Raw genomic sequence first — 21873 nt, 5'->3', positions numbered from 1 at the left:
CAGTTTTCTCATCTGTTAAATGGTAACTCATGGAGTAGTTGCAAGCATGGAAAGATAAAGATGGGAAACGTCTTTGCAAGCCCCCAAGGCTAATGGTACAGAGGAGCTCTGGTCTCCTGCCCACGCTATTGAGGGGACCAGGCTCTGCTAGTCAGGAAGCACTGAAATCTCTCTGGCACCCTTCCATCACACCCATGCACATGCTCAGCCTGCAGTTCGGGGAGACTCTGTACTTCACTTCAACCTGTGACATCAACGGGTCCCAGTCCCCAACCGCACACTTGAACAGATGAACAACGTGAACCTCGGCAGCCCTGAGCAGCACTATTGGGTCTCTGCTGAATTCGGTGGCCCAAGAGTGCTGACTGCAGAAGTCAGAATAAAGAGCTCATGAGGCGGGGCCAATGCCTGTAGGATAACACCTCGGCTGAGGCCGGCACTCCCCTTGCACACAGGCGGGAGGCCTTCCCATTTGGGCTTTTCACAAGAAAGGAAGGCCATACTGAAGGGAAGTTTAGCCCAGGAGACAGCTCATCCAAAACAGTGGGCAGCCCAGACACCCAATATTCCATACTTCTGGTGAACCGAGCAAGAGGCACTTGGGGCTGGGACCCTCCCACAGAGCCCAGTGAGGCATTTCAGAGACAAGAAGATGGCGGGTTTAGGTATGGATACAGCACCCTTCTTGAAGCCAAGGCTTCAGTCCTGCTGGGACGATAGCAGCTTGCAATTCTTTGAAGCACAACTAAAGACAGTGGGTCAGTAGTAGGAGAGCAGGGCAGAGACTTTCAAGAACTTGGTAAGGAGGCCATAGAGCCTTGTTGGAAAGTCAGTAACCAGGCAATCTCTCCTCCTGATCCAGCAAGCTATGGAGGTGAAGAATGGGTAACACCACTGTTTGGATGGGACTTTTCTGAAGGGTTTCTTCTTAGAGAGAAGTTAGTCTAAGCTTAGAAATTTGAGGTCTTTCTTCTGCAAACATGTCACAAAGAAAGATCTCTAACCTTGTTGATTATCTGAAGTGTTCAGATTGTGGGCCCCTCAAATCTGGGGTCTTATGATGTTATTTATTCTTATGGAATAAGGAAAATAGGTATGCACACAGACACCCTGGTTCAAGTTTGCTTTCCAAAGTCACTACTTCTAGAGGGTCAGAGGATTGCTGAGTAAGCAATCGAGTATCTCCTGGAAGCTTGAGCTCACTGGCTTGGGCATCTGGTGTGACTTCAAGACCCTGTAAGCCTTAGAGGTTCTGGAACAAAGCTTGTCCCAATCTCCACGAAACTGATACTGCTGTGATGTCCCTGACCAGTTCTGCTCTGAGGTCCCACACTCCTGTCGCACTGCTTGGGTGCCTCCAATAGTTTGCTCTTTCCCTTCCTGCCAAAGTCCTGCTGGTAAAACCCAGTTTCCAGCATATTAAATTACTTTCATTTTGGCCTTTTAACACTCCCCTTGGCTGTTTTCTTCTTGGCTCCATCTGTACTTTGGGAAATAAAGATCTTTAACACCCGCTCATTAAATGCCCACTCTGCCAGCTGGTCTTCTGGCCTCTGGTAGGACCACGAGCCTGGGCGGTCAGAGGGCCCCACAGATCAGTGCCCTAGATACTACCTTGGGAATATTAGCAGTAATGGCCCAATCTGGATCCTACCCATTAAAGGACAATGGTGAGTTTTAAGTAGATGTCACAGACTCTGGAAATTTGCAACCCAAAGCCAAATGGCCTTTTACAGAATCACTTTTGGACATGGGGAAGGACTTACCCATGCTTTCCTGGAGTGGGGACCAGGAGGATCTCTCTTCCAGGCTCGTTGTGTGGCAGCAGCTGGGCGACGTACCTCCCAGAAGGCTGTAGATGCCTGTGCACGGAGACAGCCAGCCTGCAGTGCTCGCTGCTGCTCCTCATCCATGGGCTCAGGATGGTGTGCTTGGAGTTTGCGGAGGTGTTGAGGAGGAGGAAGGAGCCTGGCAAGAGACAGAGAAGGTGACTTTGCAGGTGTGTCCAGAGAGGAGGACCAGCAGCATCTCTGTGGCTGGATATAGAGACCATTGGCACCCAAGCCAGTAATGCCAGAGGACTTTCTCACCTTCTTCACATACACCAGTCCTCCTTCCCTGTTCTAAGATTATCTCTGTGAAAAGCAAAGCCTGAGGCAAGAGAATGGTAATTCAGGACTTGGGCTTTATAGTTAGGCAGACTAAGGTTCTGACTTTAGCTCCCCAACTTGCTAGTACTATGTCCTTGCCTCTCAAGTCTTCATCTGCAAGATGGGAGTGAAAACACCTATTCCAAAAGGTGGTTATAAGGATCATGCGATATAAGCATAGAGAGTGCTTTACCCAGTTGTGTGTAGAGAGGACAGACCCTATTAAATAATCAATTATTTGACTTCCACTGTCTTCTACGTCAAAGTAGAGATGATAGCTACAGATTCTTTGCCAGACTATAATGGGCACAACTAATGAGGTGTCACAGGAAACTGGAGAAAAATATGGGGGATTACCCATATCCCCAAAGAGTAACCAGCATCAGAAACCTAACCTAGGTGCTAAGACATTCTGCTGGACTTATATCCTGGTCTAGACGGATGGCCTCAACAGTCATTGACTCCATAAATGCACCAAGAGTGGAGCAAAGACATCAGTGCCATCTTGCCAATATCCATGTAAGGTGTTTCCACACCCCATGAACCAGGGCACACTCTGGGGCATCTCAGGCCACCCGACAGGCCAGTTTCAAATAAAAGCTGACCTGAGCTCTCCATATTGCCTTCAAGCCAACTTGGCCTTCAATTTATGGTCAAGTCAGAGTTTCTCAGGAATGTATGGGTTGGCTCTATAATCGCAAATAGTGCTGACAAGTTAAATGTTTCCCTTGAGAGGTGGGTGGCTTGGAGAGGCAGCATTTGGGTCACACATTCATGGCTCCTGCTCCTTTGGTTACTGGATGGGTGATCTTGTGTGAAGCATTAACTTTCTTGGATTTCAGTTTCCTTGCTTATAAAACAGGGTGAAAAGGGTTGGTTGAACTCAATCAACTCTTAAGATCCATTTCAGCTCTTGAATCTATGAGTCATGTGAATCTGTAACTGGTCTCCATAAAGAAAGCCCTACAAATCCCCCTGGTGCCATGCCTGTAGCAGAGTTTCCCTCTGGGGCAAGTCAAGCCTAATTCCAGTAGCACAGGCCAAGTGATCTATAAGAAACCTGCATCCATGGGGCTTACTGTCAGCATAAAAGCACAGCACCATTTTATTGTTTCAGGCATTCCTTCTGATGCATTAATTTTATTTGCCATATCTCCGCCTTGAAGTTTTGAGCCATTTGATGCTGCTTCTTTTGCAGTGGAAGCCTATTCCAAGATCCCCGACTCCTCGGCTGGGAATGAGCTAATGAGTGCTCAGCAGCCTACTGAAATCACTCCAGAGCCCTTTAAACTGGTCTCTTTCTACAGACAACACAATTGGGAAATGAGCTAGCAGTCAGGGGCAGAGAATGATGCAGATGAAAAGAAGGAATCCCTACTGGACCCATTCTTCAAGGAGAAGGTATTATTTCAGGAATTGGAGATTTGCAAAATTCCGGAAGTAGAGAATTGTGACTTCCAGATAACATCAGGATGAGGTCAGCACAAGACTGTATCTAAGTGGGACTGGGGTGCTGGGGTTAGCACTGGAGACTGAAACCTCTGATTGCTGGAAAGTTTCAGACATGGCAGATGGGCCAGTGAAAAGTGCTCTACAAACCTCAATAAATATTCTACATTATGACCCTGTTTTACAATGGGAGAGATATTCTCATCACAGAGGTAGAAGAAATAATAAATAAATATAGAATAAAAATAAATACATAAACAAATAAATAAAAATAGAATAAAAACTCAGAATTAGAAAGGACTTAAAGATCATCTAATAGGAAGCCCTCACCTACCTAGAGAAGCAGACTGCAGGTCAGAGTGGGGAAATGAAGTGTCCAACATCTTGATATGAAACTCCAGACCAGAGTCCAGGTATTGGGATTTCTAACCAGAGCTCTTTTCCTTGTATCTTTCTCATTATCCTACCATATCCCTTATCCTAAAATACGAGGAGGGTGCGTTATGGCCAAGCTTTATGGCTTAGACACTCAGAGGAGGAAAAAGAGAAAGGCAGACAGCTGGATGCTGGACCGAATCCATTTTTCACTGGCTCTTTTGCTCGCTCTTTCTTGCCCTCAAATTTCATTTACTGGATGCCAATGTTGAGCTAACATCCAAGCACTGGCTCTGTCCTGGGGACACAGACATAAACCAGACACAGTTCTGGAACTCTGGGTCCATAGGGGGACGAGGGCCCGGGAAGAACAGCCATCAACAGGAGAGGTTATAAAGTCGTAAGACACATACAGGGGAAGCACTTTCAGAGGCTGTGGGAAGAAGACATTAGGTTCATGTAGGAAGACTCATAAAGCAGATGACCTCTGAGCTAGCTCTTAAAGGGAGAGAAAGACAAAGATATTGGCAGAACTGGCCATGTGGAAGCTGAGAGAAGAGGAGAAAAGGCATAAATGTAGGAAGTGCGTAGGCACGCTGGGTCACAGCGGGACAGCTGAACACGAGGCTGGGGTATAAGGAAGGGGAGGGCAGTGGGGTTGGGAGCAGACCCTATGGGACTTCTAATTCCTGGCTGAAGGTATTCAACTTTTTTTTGGAAGAGCTTTTTGAGGAGGAGAGTGAGGTCGTCAGAGCAGTGCTTTAGGAAGATGAATCTGGGATGGTGGTGGAAAGGAGCCTACTGACCCGACCTTGTCCTATCGCACCAGTCACACGAGGAAAGCGTGTAGTTAAATGCCAGTGGGGCGTGTTTAGAGTGTTACTTTTTAAAGCAGAAGTGCCATGTGGGGGACGGACTCTGGGATCGACAGGGGTTTCCAACACTTATATGAGTGTGTCTGTCCAGAGCAGCTGAGAATCCCGGAAGCATCTCTTGGGGCAGAGTCTTGCTCCAGAGACTTTGGGGTACAGTCTGGGGTTAGGATGGAGCCAGCCTGTCACACAGAAGGGAGTAACTACCAGACCCTGGTCTGAGACCCTACTCTGATGTTTTCAAGTGGATGAAAAGTCATACTGAATTCCAGTTTGGGAGCTGTGGAGGGAAGGAATGTGGGGAAGAGAAAGGCAGTGTTTTCCTTCTTCTTAGAAGGATTACGTGCATGTGTGCAGACACATCCCCCAAGGGAATCCCAAGTTCCCAGCGGGAGAAAAATCAAGCTGAATCAGGCACTAAGTTTGGGGCTCCCCCTGCACCACTGTTTCTCCCTCCTGGGTTTGGGAGCACATGTGGATTCTGTCCTTCTAATTCAGTAGCTCAATAATGAGACTCTTTCAAAGTTGACTGGAAGATGGATTATTTTTCCAGTTCTAATATGTGAGATGATGTTTATATGAATTTTATTTTGTGCAACTGGGCTATCAATAAAAGCCTGAGCTTAAAGTATTTTCACTGTCAATGAAACTCTAGTTGAGAGCTATCTCTTCATCAGCAGCTTTCCTCTCTCAAAAAAAAAAAAAAAAAAAAAGGAAAAAATACATTTCATAAGCTCCTTGGGATATTGTCAGTATAAATCTTTTAAAGTCAGTGAGCATTTCTGTCTCCCCTCCCTCTTTTCCGTTTCCTGTTTATTTCGCTCAGAATAGCTTGGGGCTACTCAGAGGCTCCTGGGGTCCCTTCTAATTAAGAAGGATGGCCTGGCAGCTCACAGACCCTCCCCCAAGGTGGGCCATGGGGGGAGTGGAGAAGCAGATCAAAGAGCGAGCCTTGCTTAGATGGTGCGATCCTGTTTTCCTCACTAGCAGATCATGTTGATATGTTCCATGATTAAATATGAAATGGTTATTATTTTTTTTTACCTCAGTCACCAATATAGGGATATGTAGCTCTTATCTCGGTCAGCAGGGTGCAAATTACAGGCCAGAAATCAAGGGGCGTGAACCTTGGAGTCAGACAGACTCATTCACATCCAGGCTCTGTGTCTGTCTAGTTCTAAACTTCAGACAAATGATTTAAACTCTTTAAACACTAGTTTCCTCTAATGTAATGTGTCTAGCCTCTGTCACGTGGCTGTTGTAGAGATTAACACACGTGACATGGCCAGTGCGGTGCCTAGCCTCTGTGGGTCTGTGAGAGATGTCGATTTTGTGCTTTGAGGGGTGTCTTCATGGGAAGCTCCTTGTAGCTATTCCTAAACTCACTGTCAGAAGGACTGAATCAGGAGGACTAGCTCTGCCACGACCAAGCCTCCTTTGTTTGTAAAATGAAAGAGTTGGATAGATCTCACTAAGGACCCTCCCAGCTCCAAACTGTCAGTAATTCTATCTGCCTGCCTAGAATATGGTCAGTCTAAAGGAATCATGTGAATCCCCCATCCCCCAAATCCCAATGGCTTTGCCTCTTTGGCAGTTCTATAGCAACAGTTTCAATTGGTTGGCCAAATTCTCTGTGAACTCTGATTTCCTGCCCTGCTTCCTCTCTTCCAATCTCCACAAACACTTCTCTGGGAAGGACTCCTAAACTCCCGTCATCTGTTTCTGTAGACGCTTCTGCTACAAGGCTGGTACCATCTCCAAATATCTGTTATTGAACACAATGCCTGCTATAGGGAAGGTACTCAGTGACTTCAATGAGTCAACGTAATATATGCACGTGGCCTGAAGTCAAACAGTCCAGAATGGTTCATAATCATAATTTTCTCAAAGCTATCCCTTAATCCTGCTCCTCTCTCCAAGTTCCGGAAACATAATTTAAGGATTTCTCATTTCTTTGGTGTCCTCCTTCAGGATTCTAAATATGGCGATCATCCTGTTACTTGTGGATGCAACAACTTTTAGGCTTACATCCAGGGGACAGTTAGAAAAATGGTACTCTCCCCCTTCTAATTCTTTATTTCTTAAATCCTCTTTTACTTTTTTATTACTTGCCTTTTTAATTTTCCATCGCAATTGTATTACTTTATTCATCTACTTTATACACCATTCCGCTGGCTCTCCTCACTAGAAGATGGCTGTTAGTCCTTCTGTCCTTATCCACGTCCACCTCCTGTGTCAGCTGGGCTTTTCCTCACATTGTCAACATTGCCTAAGAGCGATTAAGTCTTGTGTTTGGTTTACAGGTTGATATTAAACCTTGATGATCAGTAAGTAGAACTTTTACACTGATGTACATATATTTCTCCAGTACAGTGAAGAAGGGTTCTATTTGCGACCTTCTCCATAGGTCCAAACAACACATTCTACTTCATGAAGAATGTTTCTAGCATCAGAATCAAATGAATATTCTCTCTTTGTCTGTTTTAATTTGCCTCATGTTTGAGCCCAGACTTTCTTGAGCAGTTTGTCTTTCCAGAAATTTCTAGTTGCTATTCTCTTTTATTTTATATCTGCCTTCTTTCTTTCCTTTTTCTATTTATTTTCCATATGCCTTTTACACCGTATCACTAACACCTTTATATATTCCTTGAAAAATCTCTCCCTTCTTCTCAAAGACACTGATTTCCTGTTTTAATTTGGACCAGCTGTTTTCTGGGCTTCCTGCAGAGCCATTATTCTGGGATTTATTTTCACTGGGATTCTTCCATCAGCCACCGTCCTCGGGAAACTTCCTCAGGGGAAACTCATTGTGAATCTCTGAATATCTGAAATATTTCTATTTTGTCTTCACACTTGGTTGACAGCTTTTCTGGCAATAGCCTCTAGATTAGAAATTCTGCTTCAGAAATTTGAAGACCTTACTTCAGTGTTGTCTAGCATCTGTGTGACTGAGGAGAAGTCTGAGGCTAGTTTTATTGTTAATTTCTTTGTAGTCAATCTGTCTCTTTTCTCTTCTTGGAGGTCTTCAGGATTTTGTTATTATTTTTTTTAATGTGAGGCTTGAACTCACCACCATGAGATCGACACCCGAGCTATCATCAAGAGGCAGATGCTTAACCAACTGAGCCACCCAGGTGCCCCTCAGGATCTTTTTTTAACGCTGAGTTGCTAAAATTTCAATACAATGTCTCTAGGTACAGATCTTTATAAAAACTCCTCCTGACATCTGGTGGGTTCTTTCAATCAGAAAACATACTCTTTTTTCATCTCTAGTAAATTTGTTTTATTATTTCTTTGATGCCTTCATTATCCACTCTTCTCTACCTTAAATTTTTCTGAAGAGTTTTACTTTTCAAATTTTATTTTTCAAATTAATAACTTTCAAATTAAATTAACTTCAAATTTACTTTTCAAGTTACCTAATTTATTCTTGTTTTCTCTGAGAACAATTTTTTTATATTGGTATTTCTTTTTCCTTTTTTTCCTTCTTTTTAAAAAAGATTTATTTAGTTACTTTAGAAAGAGAGAGAGCACGTGTGTGGGGAGGGGCAGAGGGAGAGGAAGAGAGAATCCCAAGCAGATTCCACACTGAATGCAGAGCTCGACTTGGGTCTCCATCCCAGGACTCTGAGATCACAACCTGAGCCACGCCAAGAGTCAGATGCTTCACTGACTGAGCCACCCAGGTGCCCTGGTGTTTCCTTTCCATGCTGCTGGGCTATTCATAGGCTGGTTGATCCTGGATCAGCACCTTATATTCAAACAGGTGAGACAAAGATTGCTGATCAGGCTTCAGTGCATGTAGATGGTGCTTGACCTGTCAGAACTGGCCTGATGGCAGGTGTCAGGGCTCTGCCACGTTGCTGGTGCCTGCTCCCTAATGCCAGCAGTATGGACACATCATTCTGGGCACGAACACTGCTGCTAGCAGTCTTAGCACCTTTTCCTTTCCCCTGTGGTTGGGTATCCTGTTACTTTCAGTCTGGAAAACTGAGGTTGAAAGGGGATAGAGACACATGGGGTAATCATACTCCAGACAAATCTTACTCTGTTCCATCCTTCCAGAGGATCCCTTATCAGTGCTCAGCTGTGGTGTCTCCCAGCAGATGTGTTCCCTCTTCTGCGCTAAACCCTCTCTGCATCTTTTCAGCTATGGCAACTTCTGCTTCTCCATCACCAGCCGTGTGCTCTTAAAATCGCTCATGGGTTTCCTCCGGTTCTGCCTGCTAGTCAGAATTTATCCCTCCATTGAAGCCTTGATCATCACTTGAGTGGTATTTCAGGAGAGAAGGAGACAAGCGTGCGTGCAACCCACCATCCTGAAGCAGAAGCCTCTTAATCATATTCTTTGAATGAGAACTTTGGTAAACAGATGAATAGATGGACAGACTTCCATCTCAACAAACCACACAGAACTCTGCCACCATTGGTTAATTGTCCATATTGCAATTAAGCCATTAAATCATTATTATAAGCTATTATTCATTCGATTGATCATGATGCCAATCATATTGATGGGACCTAAGGAGCAGCAGAAGTTTAATGGGCTGGAATATGGACAGAAGGAGTACAATGTGACCCATGCTGGCCTCATTCTGGACACATGCCACACTAGCTGTGGTGTCAGGGGATAATGCTGTGCTGTCCCCCAGAGTACGTGTCACAGAATACCAGCCCCATGCAGGGCTGACAGGTCTCATGGGGAAGTTCTGGGATCAAGTTAAGTTGGAAGGTTACTGGGTCAAACAAAAGGAAATGGGCTTTTTCACTGCAGGGCTTCCTAGAACCTTAGCAGGTCAAAGAGTCATGACTCTTTAAGAGCAGAACATAAAATTAAGATTACCCAAATTCCTTTGGGTACAGAACTCTTTTGCTGTTGTGTATAATGTACCACAAAATGTGCTCAGAAACTCGCCTCTAATGCATTTCTGTGCTAGAGACTGCAGAAAGAAAGGGGTAAAAATGAAAAAAGAAAGGTAGTGTAGAAGGTGAAGGATCTATCTGTATCACTAGCATCTCTTAAATCTTACATCTTCTTGGTTTGTCTGACTTTAAACTGTCATCTCATCAAGAACTGAGCTCCTCAGGGCAGAATCCTGCTTCTGAGAGGCTCCTGCGTTACCGTGTAGGTCTCTCTACCTGATGGGATTTAAAAGCACTACATTCCAAGTCTGGCCTTTCAGAATGTCAGAGCCAGAGATGAATGTGGTGGTCACAAAGCTTAACCCCTGGCTCTACTGGGGAGAAAACCAAGAAGCAAAGAAGTGAAGGACTCGCCCAAGGTCACATGGCAAGTCAGTGGTGGGTCTGGAATTGGAAGCAAGGTTCTCAGACTCCCTTCCCAGCAGAAGCTCCAGTCCCCACTTGTCTAGGAGAGAAACCTTTGATGATGTTTTTGGCGAGATACCCTGATGCCCCAGGCCTTACTTTCCTTTCTTTGTACCCTGACAGCTCTGAGGACTGTGCCCAGCATATGGTCTCAAGCCCATCATCTAACTATGCACAGAGGTCAAAGACCAAGGCGTGGGCTGGTGGGACCCAGACACATGAGTTCTCCTTTGGAAATCACTCATGGGGGCTACAGTGGTCCCCGTTGCTGGGCATATTTGAAGGTCTCCTTTGTTCATGTGATCTTACAAAGCAGCCATAGCACATTGGTACCACATTAAGAGTTTCCTTATTGTTTAGTTTTCACACTCAAATTCTGCTACCCTACCCTCAACTCAGGCTTTAGGTTTCAGTCCAGAATTCTGAAACTTAGAGGAAGGAATAGGTGGTATTATCCCCATTAGGGAGCTTGGCCTAAGAGTGGGTTAACTTAGGAATTCAGAGCTTCAAAGACCAAGAGCTCTTAAGGGTCGTCAAGTGCCACCTTTCACCTTGCGGGGCAGGAAACTCAATCCAGTAGGGGGAAGGGGAATGGTTGGACTCCAGAAAGGGCAGCTGGCCATGGTAGGACCCAACTCTGGGCACTTTGACCATCTCTGCTGTGATGGTCTGCCACCAGGACTTAAACGTGTTGCTTTACTGTCCCTTCATTGCCAAGCTCTCTGAAGAGAAATGCTATCAGCTTTTGATATCAAATGATTAGAAGAACAAAGTGTGCTCATTAAGGGAGGGAAGGAAGGTAGGGGGAGTTGATTTTCCTTGACAGTATTGTTAATCTTAACACTATGAGTTCAGTTGTAACCTAAAGTCACAGTACAACTTGCATGTTTGGTGGAGTTCTGCAAACTCCCTCTCAGGTCCAAGTTCACTGATGCTTGTGTGTGTGTATAGTAAGTATGTGTAGATTTGTGTGTGCATGTCTACAGATAGCTATATAAGGGTATGTGAGTGTGTGTGCATGCTTTTACAGATTCCTTATTAGAGCTCTGGCCCTCTTAAAAAGAAGAAATCTTTCTGGGGACACACTTTTTTTTGTTTGTTTTTAACCAACAGGTTTCGTTTAGGAAAAAGGGGAAAAGCCAATAATCTCTACATTCTGCGTGCGTGTCCTGGGGTGTCAGCAAAAAAGATAATAAAAGGCAAAGCAAATAAATAGAAGGAACAGAAGCTAAAGTGCTGAGAAACCTCTTTTTTCCTAAGAGCTCATTTTGGTAATCCTCAAGGAAAATAGAAAAGCACTTGATCTGATGAGAGGGAGAAAGGAGAAGCCAAAAGAAAACTAACAATTGATTTAATTCAATGAGAAGCAGAAGGAAGGAGAGAGAAAATTATCTGCTGTTGGCGGGGTAGGAAAGGGAGAGAGTTAGGGGACCAAAGTGCCTTCGTTGTAACAAAACCCACTTTGGAGGGAGAGAAGCATGAAATCAGGTTTTCCCTTATCCACATTGGTTCTTAGCTCTGGAATCAGATTATTTAACCTTTGCTTTAAGTCCCAGATGTCAGGGTATAAAAATCGTCCGTGTTACTTTTAAAATTTTTGCTAAGAGGTAGCAGATTTTATTATTTTTCTGTGCATTTCATTGATTATTTTTGAAGTTAAAATTTTAAAAAGCAATTTTTTACCCATTTCTTTGTGGGAATCTCACAGGGTCTTAGCTTCATGATCGTAAGCTCTGACGTTCCACGTATTATGGCTCTCAGACACTCCTCTGTTGAAGAAGGAGTACAAAACGTGGGCCAACATTGATCACCAAGCTAGGCAGCCCAAAAGCAAGAGGAGGCCGTGTCACCTGCATGCCACTCTGGGCATGCAGCGTGAAGCACCAAGAGACCATCCCGCCCAAATCTTCGTTTTTCAGAAGAGGGAACTCACGTGTTGCAAGGGGCCTACGTAGTTAGGCAGAGTTCTCAAAGGTTCTAAAACAAGCTGGGTTTCTTTCAACTGGTCTTCTCACTTCTTGCTTACACTCCCCCTTTCCATTCTGCACACACAGCCAGAGCCATCTTCTTCTTTTTTTTTTTTTTAAAGATTTTATTTATTTATCAGAGAGAGAGAGAGAGAGAGAGAGAGAGCACAGGCAGAGTGGCAGGCAGAGTCAGAGGGAGAGGCAGGCTCCCTGCGGAGCAAGGAGCCCAATGTGGGACTCGATCCCAGGACGCTGGGATCATGACCTGAGCCAAAGGCAGCTGCTTAGCCAACTGAGCCACCCAGGTGTCCCCAGAGCCATCTTCTTAAATAGAGTTAGTTACTCCCTTGTTTGAAAATCTCCAATAGCTTCCCACTGACCATGAATTAAAATCCAAACTTCCAACTATGATCTACAAAGGAGGCCAGAGCAGACCTGACCTGCATCAGATGCCATAGGTTGGCTCACTCAACTCAGCTCCCTGACCAACTTCCTCCTCTCTTGCCTTTCTCTTTTATTGAGACTGGAAGTTAAAAAATGACTAGTGTTCACCAGTCTTCTTGACAGATAGGAGTGGCCTTGTGACACAGTCTGGCCAGTGAACCGTAAGCAGAACCATACTCATAGGTTTGCCAGAATTAGCAAATAAAGATACAGGACACCCAGTTAAATGTGAACTTCATTAATAAATAGTGAATAATGTTTTCAGTATAAATATGTCTCAAATATTGCATGGGGTCATGCTGAGACTGAAAACATTATTTATTGTTTCTCTAAAACTCACATTTAACTGGACATCCCGTGTTTTATCTGGCAACACTCTGTGCTGGAGAATTTTGAGATATCATTCCCCCATCCCCCACTTCTTTCTTTTTCTTGCCTGGAACATGGACAGAAGGCCTGGAGGGGTAGCAGCGGTCTTGTAACCATAAAGGGACAGGCAAGAGCACGTGGAACAGAATGGGAGTTGAGTCACTAATGGGGTTGCTGGACATCTGCACCACTGCTTGTCTCTGGTCTTCATAAGGGAAAAATAAAACAAAGCATCAAAGATCTTTCTTTGGCTAAGCCTCTGCAGCAAGGGCTTCGGTGCTTGTGTAGCTGACTCTGTGAGCAGGGATCCTGGCTGTCTTGGGCCAGCTGTTAGTGCCTACCACAGTGACAGGGACAGTGCTTCCACAGTGACTATTTGCCAAACAGATCAAGTGACAAAAAAGCAGGTAAGTCATTTGTTCCCGTATATCTTATCTAGACTGGTGTCATTCTTCTTATTTATATTGCGGAGATCATTGTTCCCTTTGAACCGACCGGTGGCTATAGAAAGATTATTATTTACAACACAAAATGAATCAATTTTTAAGATGGCTGGAAATTTAGACTCTTAAGATCAGTGTTTCTCAAATTGTGGTTTATAACCCATTAGTGGGCCATGAAATCACTTTAGTGGGTCATGACCAGCATTAAATAAAGAGGAGGAGAAGGAGAAAGAGGAGGAAATCGGGAGAAGGAAGTAGAGTAGGATTTTAAAAGACCCACATTATAATTTCCCTTTGGGAAATAATGGCTGTGTGTGTACACACACAGACACACACGTGCATACATACACACAGAGACACACAGATACATATGTACATACACACACACACACACATAGATGCACATGTGTTATTGTGTACCATGTTGTCATGTAAAGTATATTTCTTACTGCGGATCACAGTTACAAAAAAGAATAGGCTCAAGATGAATCGTGTTCAAATTTCAGATGTCCATAGATGGTGATTCTATTGGCCGGACTCTCATCCCAGAGCCACATCCCATTGGCTGAGTGGCTCTGGGAGGAGAAGTGATCTGTCATCTCCAGTGGTAGCTATGGCTAATACGCCAGCTGCTTGCTAAGCCTGGCCACTGGTACTCAAAATGTGGCTCATGCAGCTGAGGAACTGAATTCTCCATTGTATTTAATTTTAATTTATTCACATTTGAAAGCTGACAGTTGATTCAGTTATTGGAAGAATATGTTTGAACAACTTGGGTATGTCAATCTAATTTTTCAACTATGAATTTCAGGAAATACAGATAAAATACTTCAGATGAATAAGTAGGTTCCAAGTAGAAATGTACTTTCAATATAAAATGCACACTGGATTTAGGACAGGAAAAGAAGATACGATACTTCACCAATAATTTTAAACTGGTGACATGTTGGATAATATGGGGTATGTTGGGTTAAAGAAAATATCTATTTTTGCTTTTTTATAATGCGTTTTCTAGAAAATCCAAAATTACATTTTTGGCTCCTGTTATATTTCTCTTGGACAGCACTGCTGTAAGGATTAAGTGTCTTGCCCCAGGCCACTAAATGAGTAAATGCTTCAACCACTGTTATGATCCAGGTCATCTGACTCCAAATCCATGGCTCCTCGCATTAAACTACAACAAATCACATCTCCCTAGGCTTCACTGTTACCTCTAAAAACAGTGAGTGAAATATAGACGTAGGATGATAATAAGGATAATGATGGCTAACACTTAATGGGCGCCTAACACGTCCCAGACACCGAGTTAACATCTTACAAGGTTTACTGTACTTGATTTCACAACAACCCGGTAAGTAGGTATATGATCCTCATATCCACTTTTTATTTATTTATTTTTTTAAAAAAGATTTTATTTATTTATTTGACAGACAGAGATCACAAGTAGGCAGAGAGGCAGGCAGAGAGAGAGAGGGGGAAGACAGAAGCTTTAACCCACTGAGCCACCCAGGCACCCCTATATCCACTTTTTAGATGAGGAAACAAAAGCTCAGAGAGATCAATTAACCTGCCTATCGGCTCAATGTGGTGCAGTCAGAGGGGCCCAGAGGCTAGGAGGTCCACACAGATGGTTGAAGATTTAGGGCCTTTCCCTGGATTACAGCCCTCATGAAAGCAGCTGGACTCTGTTTGGGGGACAGAGAAGCAGCTGTATCTTCCAGAGTCCCGTTAGATTCATTTCCTTTGGGAAATAATGTCTGCTGATCTTGCTGCTGATTCCAATACCATACAGTAGAAATCTCCAAGCACCACACAGTCTTTGAATATATAGATAAGGTCAAGAAGGTGACTTTGTATCTGAAAAATTTTCAGCCAGAAAATTGAAATATGGGCTTCCTACTATGGATGCTTATTTAAAGATCTACTTGCCATGTGAAACTAAATTTCAATCATAGCTTCAAAGACAGGGACAAATCATCCTTTCCTAGTGAAATTATTTTTTTATTATAAACACGGTATATGCTCATTAAATGAAATTTAGAAAAAAATAAGAAAAAACAAGTTATGTAGAGTCTTACTATTCAAACATTCTAGTTGACTTGTTTTTTTTATTCCTCAATATGCATATGATTTTTAAAGTTGATAATTCTCATAAATATAATTTTTTCCTTACTCTTTCACTTAACACTATGTCACAAGCATTTTCTTATGCTTTTAAGTAGGCTTTGCAAATATGTTTATTATGATACTTGTATGATAGTCCAATAAGTGGACATCACATTTCAACTATTTCTTTAGTTTAGATAGTTAGGTTGTTTCCAATTTTTTGCTGTTAAAGATAATATTGTTCTCTTGCTCCTCAGCATATCATAGTCTTTCTGGAGGGGTAGTCTATCAACAGGAATCAAAAATCTTAATCATGCATGACCCAACAATTGCCTTTCTATGGGTCTGCTTTAAAAAAACAGAGTTATCTATCTAGACTTCATGGCAAAGTCATTTAGCATTATTTATGTGAGCTGATATTTAGAAATGGTAAGTGTTGGACATAGGAGATTCATTAAGTAATGTATGGTGTAGCCATGTGCTAAAGTACTTTAGGAAGCCACTAAAAAAGAAGCCCATCTTGTAGAACAGGTGAGGATTATTAGCTACCATTAGCAATAATGACCATAGTTCTCTTTATTTAGTGCTGGGCCCTGTGCTTATACATATTTAAGAACCAATGTAACCCTTAACAACCTACGTGCTTAGTACTTTTGTTACCCATATCTTTTGTACAGAGAAGGAAACAAGCTGGCAGCTGAGTGAGCAACAGAATCAGAACACAAATCTGGGGGGGGGGGGTCTGTCTCCGGGGCTTACCTCCTTAACCCCCGTGCTGTAGAAATACCAAGGGTGTTCATGGTCTATCACTAGATGGAAAATGCAAGGACAAAACAGCAAGGATAGTGTAACCCCAGCATAGTAAAATATAATAAGTATATGAGTATGCACATGAAAAGAGAAAATATTTGAGGGTATTCACCAAAAGGCTAAGTGGGTAAGTTCAGGGGATAGAATATTTTTCTGTGTACTTTTTTGAATTTTCCAAAGCACCTATTACTTTTTGGCTATTTTTTATTGTACTAAAATATATATAACATGGACTTTATCATTTTAACCACTTTTTTTTTGAAAAAATTTTTTTCCAATTTATTTATTTTCAGTAAAACAGTATTCATTATTTTTTCACCACACCCAGTGCTCCATGCAAGCCGTGCCCTCTATAATACCCACCACCTGGTACCCCAACCTCCCACCCCCCCCCGCCACTTCAAACCCCTCAGATTGTTTTTCAGAGTCCATAGTCTCTCATGGTTCACCTTTTTAACCACTTTTTAAACGACTTATTTATTTGTTTGAGAGACAGAGAGCATGAGCAGGGGGAGGGGCAGAGGGAGAAGGAGACAAGAATCCTGAGCAGAATCTCCATTCCAGAATGGAGCCCGACTTGGGGCTCGATCCCACAACCTTGAGATCATGACCTGAGTGGAAACCAAGAGTTGGACACTCAACAGACTGAGCCACCCGGGCGCCCTTCATTAAAAAAAAAAAAAAAAAAAAAAAAAAATTGTAATTTAGCTGAGAGAGAGAGAGAGCATGAGAGAGGGGAGGGGCAGCTGGAGAGAGAGAAGCAGGCGCCTGATCCCAGAACACTGGGATTACTAGGTGAGCCAAAGGCAGATGCTTAACCAACAGAGCCACACAGGCCTCTCGGGGCATCCCCCATTTTAACCATTTTTAAATGTAAAATTTGGTGGCATTAAGGATGTTCACAATGTTGTGCAACTGTCATCACCATCTAACCAGGAACTTTCTCATCATTTCAAACAGAAGCTCCCAGTATCCCCTCTTCCCCAGCCCTTGGTAACTTAACTACTCTAGGTGCCTCACATAAGTGGAATCATACTTGTGTCCTTTTGTGATTGGCTTATTTCATTGAATATAATTTCTTCAAGATTCATATATTTTTTCAAAATATTTTATTTATTTATCTGACAGAGAGAGAAAGAGCACAAGCAGGGAGAGCAGCAGGCAGAGGAAGAAGCAGGCTCCCTACTGAGCAAAGAGCCAGATGTGGGACTCGGTCCTAGGACCCTGAGATCATGACCTGAGCCGAAGGCGGATGCTTAACCAACTGAGCCACCCAGGTGTCCCAAGGTTCATATATGTTGTAGTATGTGTCAGAATTTCATTCTTTGTTAAGATTGTATAGTATTCTATTGTATGGATAGACCACATTTTGTTTATCCGTTCATCTGTTAATAGACATTTGAGTTGTTTCTACCTTTCCGCTATTATGAATAATGTTGCCATGAACATGCGTGTATAAGTATCTACTGGAGTCCTGCTTTCAGTTTCTCCAGGGATATACCTAGGAGTGGAATTGGTGGGTCATATGGGAATTCTGTGTTTAACCTTCTATGGAACCGCCTGTTTCCTGCAGCAGCCACACCAGTTTACATTCCCACCAGAACTGTATGAAGACTCTGATTTCTCTACATGCTCATCAATATTTGTTCTTTTCTTTTCTTTTTTAAATAATAGTCATCCTAATTGTTATAAAGTGGTATCTCTCTGTGGTTTTGATTTGCATTTCCCTAATGACTAATGATGTTGAGCATCTTTCCTTGTGCTTATTGGCCATTTGTAAATCTTCTTTGGAGAAATGTCTATTCATGTCATTTGTCCAATTCTTAATTGGGCTGTTTGTTTTCATCTCTTACTTTTTAAATTGGAAAAATAAACCACAGTGACTTTTGTGTAGGATTAAAAAAAATACATATCTGGTTGTGTTCTTTCCTGCCTCTCTGTCTTGGGCTGCTTCTGGGATGAAATTCACACTACCCAAGCATGGGTGGGCAGGTTCTCTCTGCAGACTCCTATCACACTCAGTGCTCCAGGAGTTCCAGCCTTCCTGCAGACACTATATACTTGCCGAGGCTCTACATTTGCAGGGATCTCCTTTCCTTCTCTTCTGTCTTATCATTGCCTTTCTTTATCCAGCCAAACTCATCAACCTGTAGGAGTCATCTCAGGATCATTTCTTCAAATAATCCTTCCAAACCCTCCAGGCTGGGCTATGGTCTTACTCCTGCATTGCATGACTGCCATTTACCTCCTAATGATGGAGGTATCTGTGCAAGTATCTCACACAAGTCATGCTCACTCATTGACAGGATGTGTGGGCCCTTGTCATCTGCATACACCAATTCCCAGTACAGAGAAGGAGCTCAATATTTGCTTAACAGAACCAAACTCTTGATTTTTATTAACTAACTGCTTACCAACCAGGCTTTCTACTTTGTCTATCAATAATGCATAGAAATACCTGTTTCATTGCACTCTTGGTTGCATTGGGAATGATAATATTTGTTGTTTCAATTTGCATTTCTTTAATTACCAGTGAGGTTGAGTCATCTCCCCATATGTTCTTCAATTAGTCATTTCTTCTCTTTTGTGAATTGCCTGCTCATTTCTTTTGTTCAGCCATCTATAGCAAGGTTACTTTTCCTTACTGATTTGTAGGAACTCTTTAAAAAAACAAGGCTATTAACCCTGTGTCTATTCTATTTGCTAAAAGAAATTCCTCTCATTTGTTCTTTGTTTTTTAATTTTGTTTTTAATGTAAAAATATTCAAACAATTTTATGCTATCAAGATCTTATATATAAAGTTTATCAATTTGACTATTTATATTGATGAATTTGAATATTCTCTAATGGCTTTCTATAGAATCACTTTCAGTAATATTTGATAAGAATAATCACTTTACTTAAAGATATACCAATTGCATTCTGAGTCTTTAGATAGAACTTCTAAGCATAATTATATTCATAGAAATCATTAAGTTAAAAAAAAAGAAATGTAAGAGAAGTCACTGAATTTATAGTGTAAATTGAGCTTTCTTTAGAGCTTCTTTAGCTATTACAATTAGACAGAGAAAAAAGCCCTAAATTTCAAATGAGATCTAAATTGCAAAACAATAGTCAGATCTGGAGAAAAAGGGAGTATGAACAAGCATGCTAATCATCAGCCTCAGAGGCCACTGTCCATAGTTGGGCTTTCCTTTGACCCACATCTTGGTCAACACTGGCTTTTAAATGGAAATTAGCAGTCAACATTTAAAAGTCAAAAAACATCAATCACATGAAAATCTGCATATCTAGCTGCTCTGGTGGGGGGGAAAAAAGTAAGTTCTGGCAACAAAGGACCTGCTTTTTGGTGACAATAATTGGTTGGCGTTGAGTTATATGCTAACCCCTTGATGGTCATGTGCTCTCCTTCCCCACAGTCCCCACCATGCCCTGATGTCCCATCACGGAGGATGAGGATCAATGGCCATTTAGCATCTTGCTCTTGGCCCACTTCACTCATTCACTTTGTCTGCTAGGCTGCTGTGGGAATTTGTGTTTTGGTTTGGGATATCAAATCAGGCTCCTAGAATCCACTTGGTAGTCTTACCAAACCATAAAGCTATGAAGTTCCCAGGGTAAAGCCATGGTTTCTGAACTGGGAACTGTCAATCTTCAAGTATTTAACCTATGGCTATAAGTGGAAATTGCTACCTGCTTCCCACCCTACCTTCCATCTCCTTCTCCTTCTCACTCCCTTGCTTTGGACCTAATGAATACGATTCATATTGACTTCAATTCAGAAATTCTGTAACTAAAGCCCATCTGAAGAATAGTGAAATGACACTCATTGTGACTATCTGAGGATGAAACTGGCATCTTGTATCTTATATCCTAATGGCCACAGATAATGATGATAAATATTAGGGGCACACTCTCTATTTCTTTCTTTTCTTTTTCTTTTTACTTTTTAAAGTTTTTATTTAAATTCAATTTAGTTAATATACAGTGTAATATTAGTATCAGGTATATAATTCAGTGATTCAATACTTCCATACAATACATCACCAGTAGCTTTCTTAATCCCCATCACCTATTTAACCCATCCTCTCACCAAACTTCCCTCATAACCATCAGTTCATTCTCTATAGTTAAGAGTCTGTTTGTTGGTCTGCCTCTCTTTCCCTCCATGATTGTTTTGTTTCTTAAATTCCACACGTGAGTGAAATGATATGGTATTTGTCTTCTCTGACTGACTTATTTCACTTAGTGTAATTCTTTCTAGCTCCACCCACATTATTGCAAATGGCAAGATTTCATTCTTTCTGAAGGCTTAGTAATATTTAAGCATATACATATATATCATTTCTTTATCCATTCATCACACTCTCTATTTCTTTGGAAAATAAGAATGCTTTGGGTTTCAAAAATCAGGAGGGTGAAAAAGACCAAAGTTCAATCAGTTGCCTAGGACTAAAAAAAAGAAAAGGAGAACTTTTATATATTTATAAATACAAGTTAGAAAAAAAAATATTTGGTTGTAGAAGAAAGAAATGGCTTTTCAGGCTGTTAAAGGTAAAAGTTTGTGGGGGAAGAAGAACTGCCTTAAAGGTGAGGCTGAATTATCCTGACATGGGAGAAGGGGATTAGAATCCTGAGCAGCAGGCGCCTGGGTGGTTCAGTGGGTTAAAGCCTCTGCCTTCGGCTCAAGTCATGATTCCAGGGTCTTGGGATCAAGCCCCTCATCGGGCTCTCTGCCCAGCAGGGAACCTGTGTCCTCCTCTTTCTCTGCCTGCTTCTCTGCCTACTTATGATCTCTGCCTGTCAAATAAATAAATAAAATCTTTAAATTTAAAAAAAAAAAAAAAAAAGGATCTTGAGCAGCTGCAGCCTCACTGAATGAGAAGATGGTCAAAACTGGCCCCAAAGGGAATGTGGCATCTCAGCTCTGTACCAGCTGGTACCTGGGAGCCTACCCGAGATACACAGCCCAGACACGGCCTCTGCACTTGGAGCTCTAATCACCTGGGCCATATCCTGGCTCTGTAGTATGTAGTGTGTGATCTTACTATAGAATGAGGTAAAGAGGCACTCCAAGGTATTTGGAAAAGAGGACAGGGATGGGGCCCTCTTAAACACTTGTTGTGAAGATTCATAGAGGAAAACCATGTAAAAGCACTTAGCAGACATTCTGGTATTCAGCAAGGGTTCAATAACTGTTCACTCTCATTATTACTGTCATCACAATCATCACTGTTGCAAACAAGACTGTCCTAAGCACTTCTGTTGCTGTCAAGACAACTTTCAATGATGAGGGAGACAAGAAATGCCACAGGGACAAAACCTCAAGGTCACGGTCACCATGGAGGGGCCTGAGTAGGGGTGGACCAGGCCTGGGGTTCTGATTTCATAAGTTCACTCTTCTTTATACATAAGTTATTATCAAGAAATCTTAGGTTTTGTGGGTGATTTTAGCGAAGCCTACGAGAGCTATCCAAGTTTCATTTAAAACCTCGAAGTGACATTCAGCTTCGGGTTTTTTGATCAATATTCCACCTGTGCAGGTTTATGCTGATGACA

At 42.3% G+C, this 21873-nt stretch overlaps 1 protein-coding gene across 1 annotated transcript in view; it reads right to left on the bottom strand.

Annotated features, from left to right (window-relative positions):
* The window catches only part of ALK (ALK receptor tyrosine kinase), a 680627-nt gene that overhangs the window by 314529 nt on the left and 344225 nt on the right, over positions 1 to 21873 (bottom strand). Inside the window, exon 4 of the mRNA XM_044261833.1 lies at positions 1767 to 1968. Within this exon, the coding sequence (XP_044117768.1) occupies positions 1767 to 1968 (202 nt within the window). The remainder of the gene's footprint in view (positions 1 to 1766; positions 1969 to 21873) is intronic.

Source organism: Neovison vison, chromosome 8, assembly GCF_020171115.1.
Source record: "Neovison vison isolate M4711 chromosome 8, ASM_NN_V1, whole genome shotgun sequence".
Lineage (NCBI taxonomy): Eukaryota > Metazoa > Chordata > Mammalia > Carnivora > Mustelidae > Neogale > Neogale vison.
Note: the sequence above shows the minus strand (reverse complement) of the source record. Positions and strands in the feature narration are given on the sequence as shown.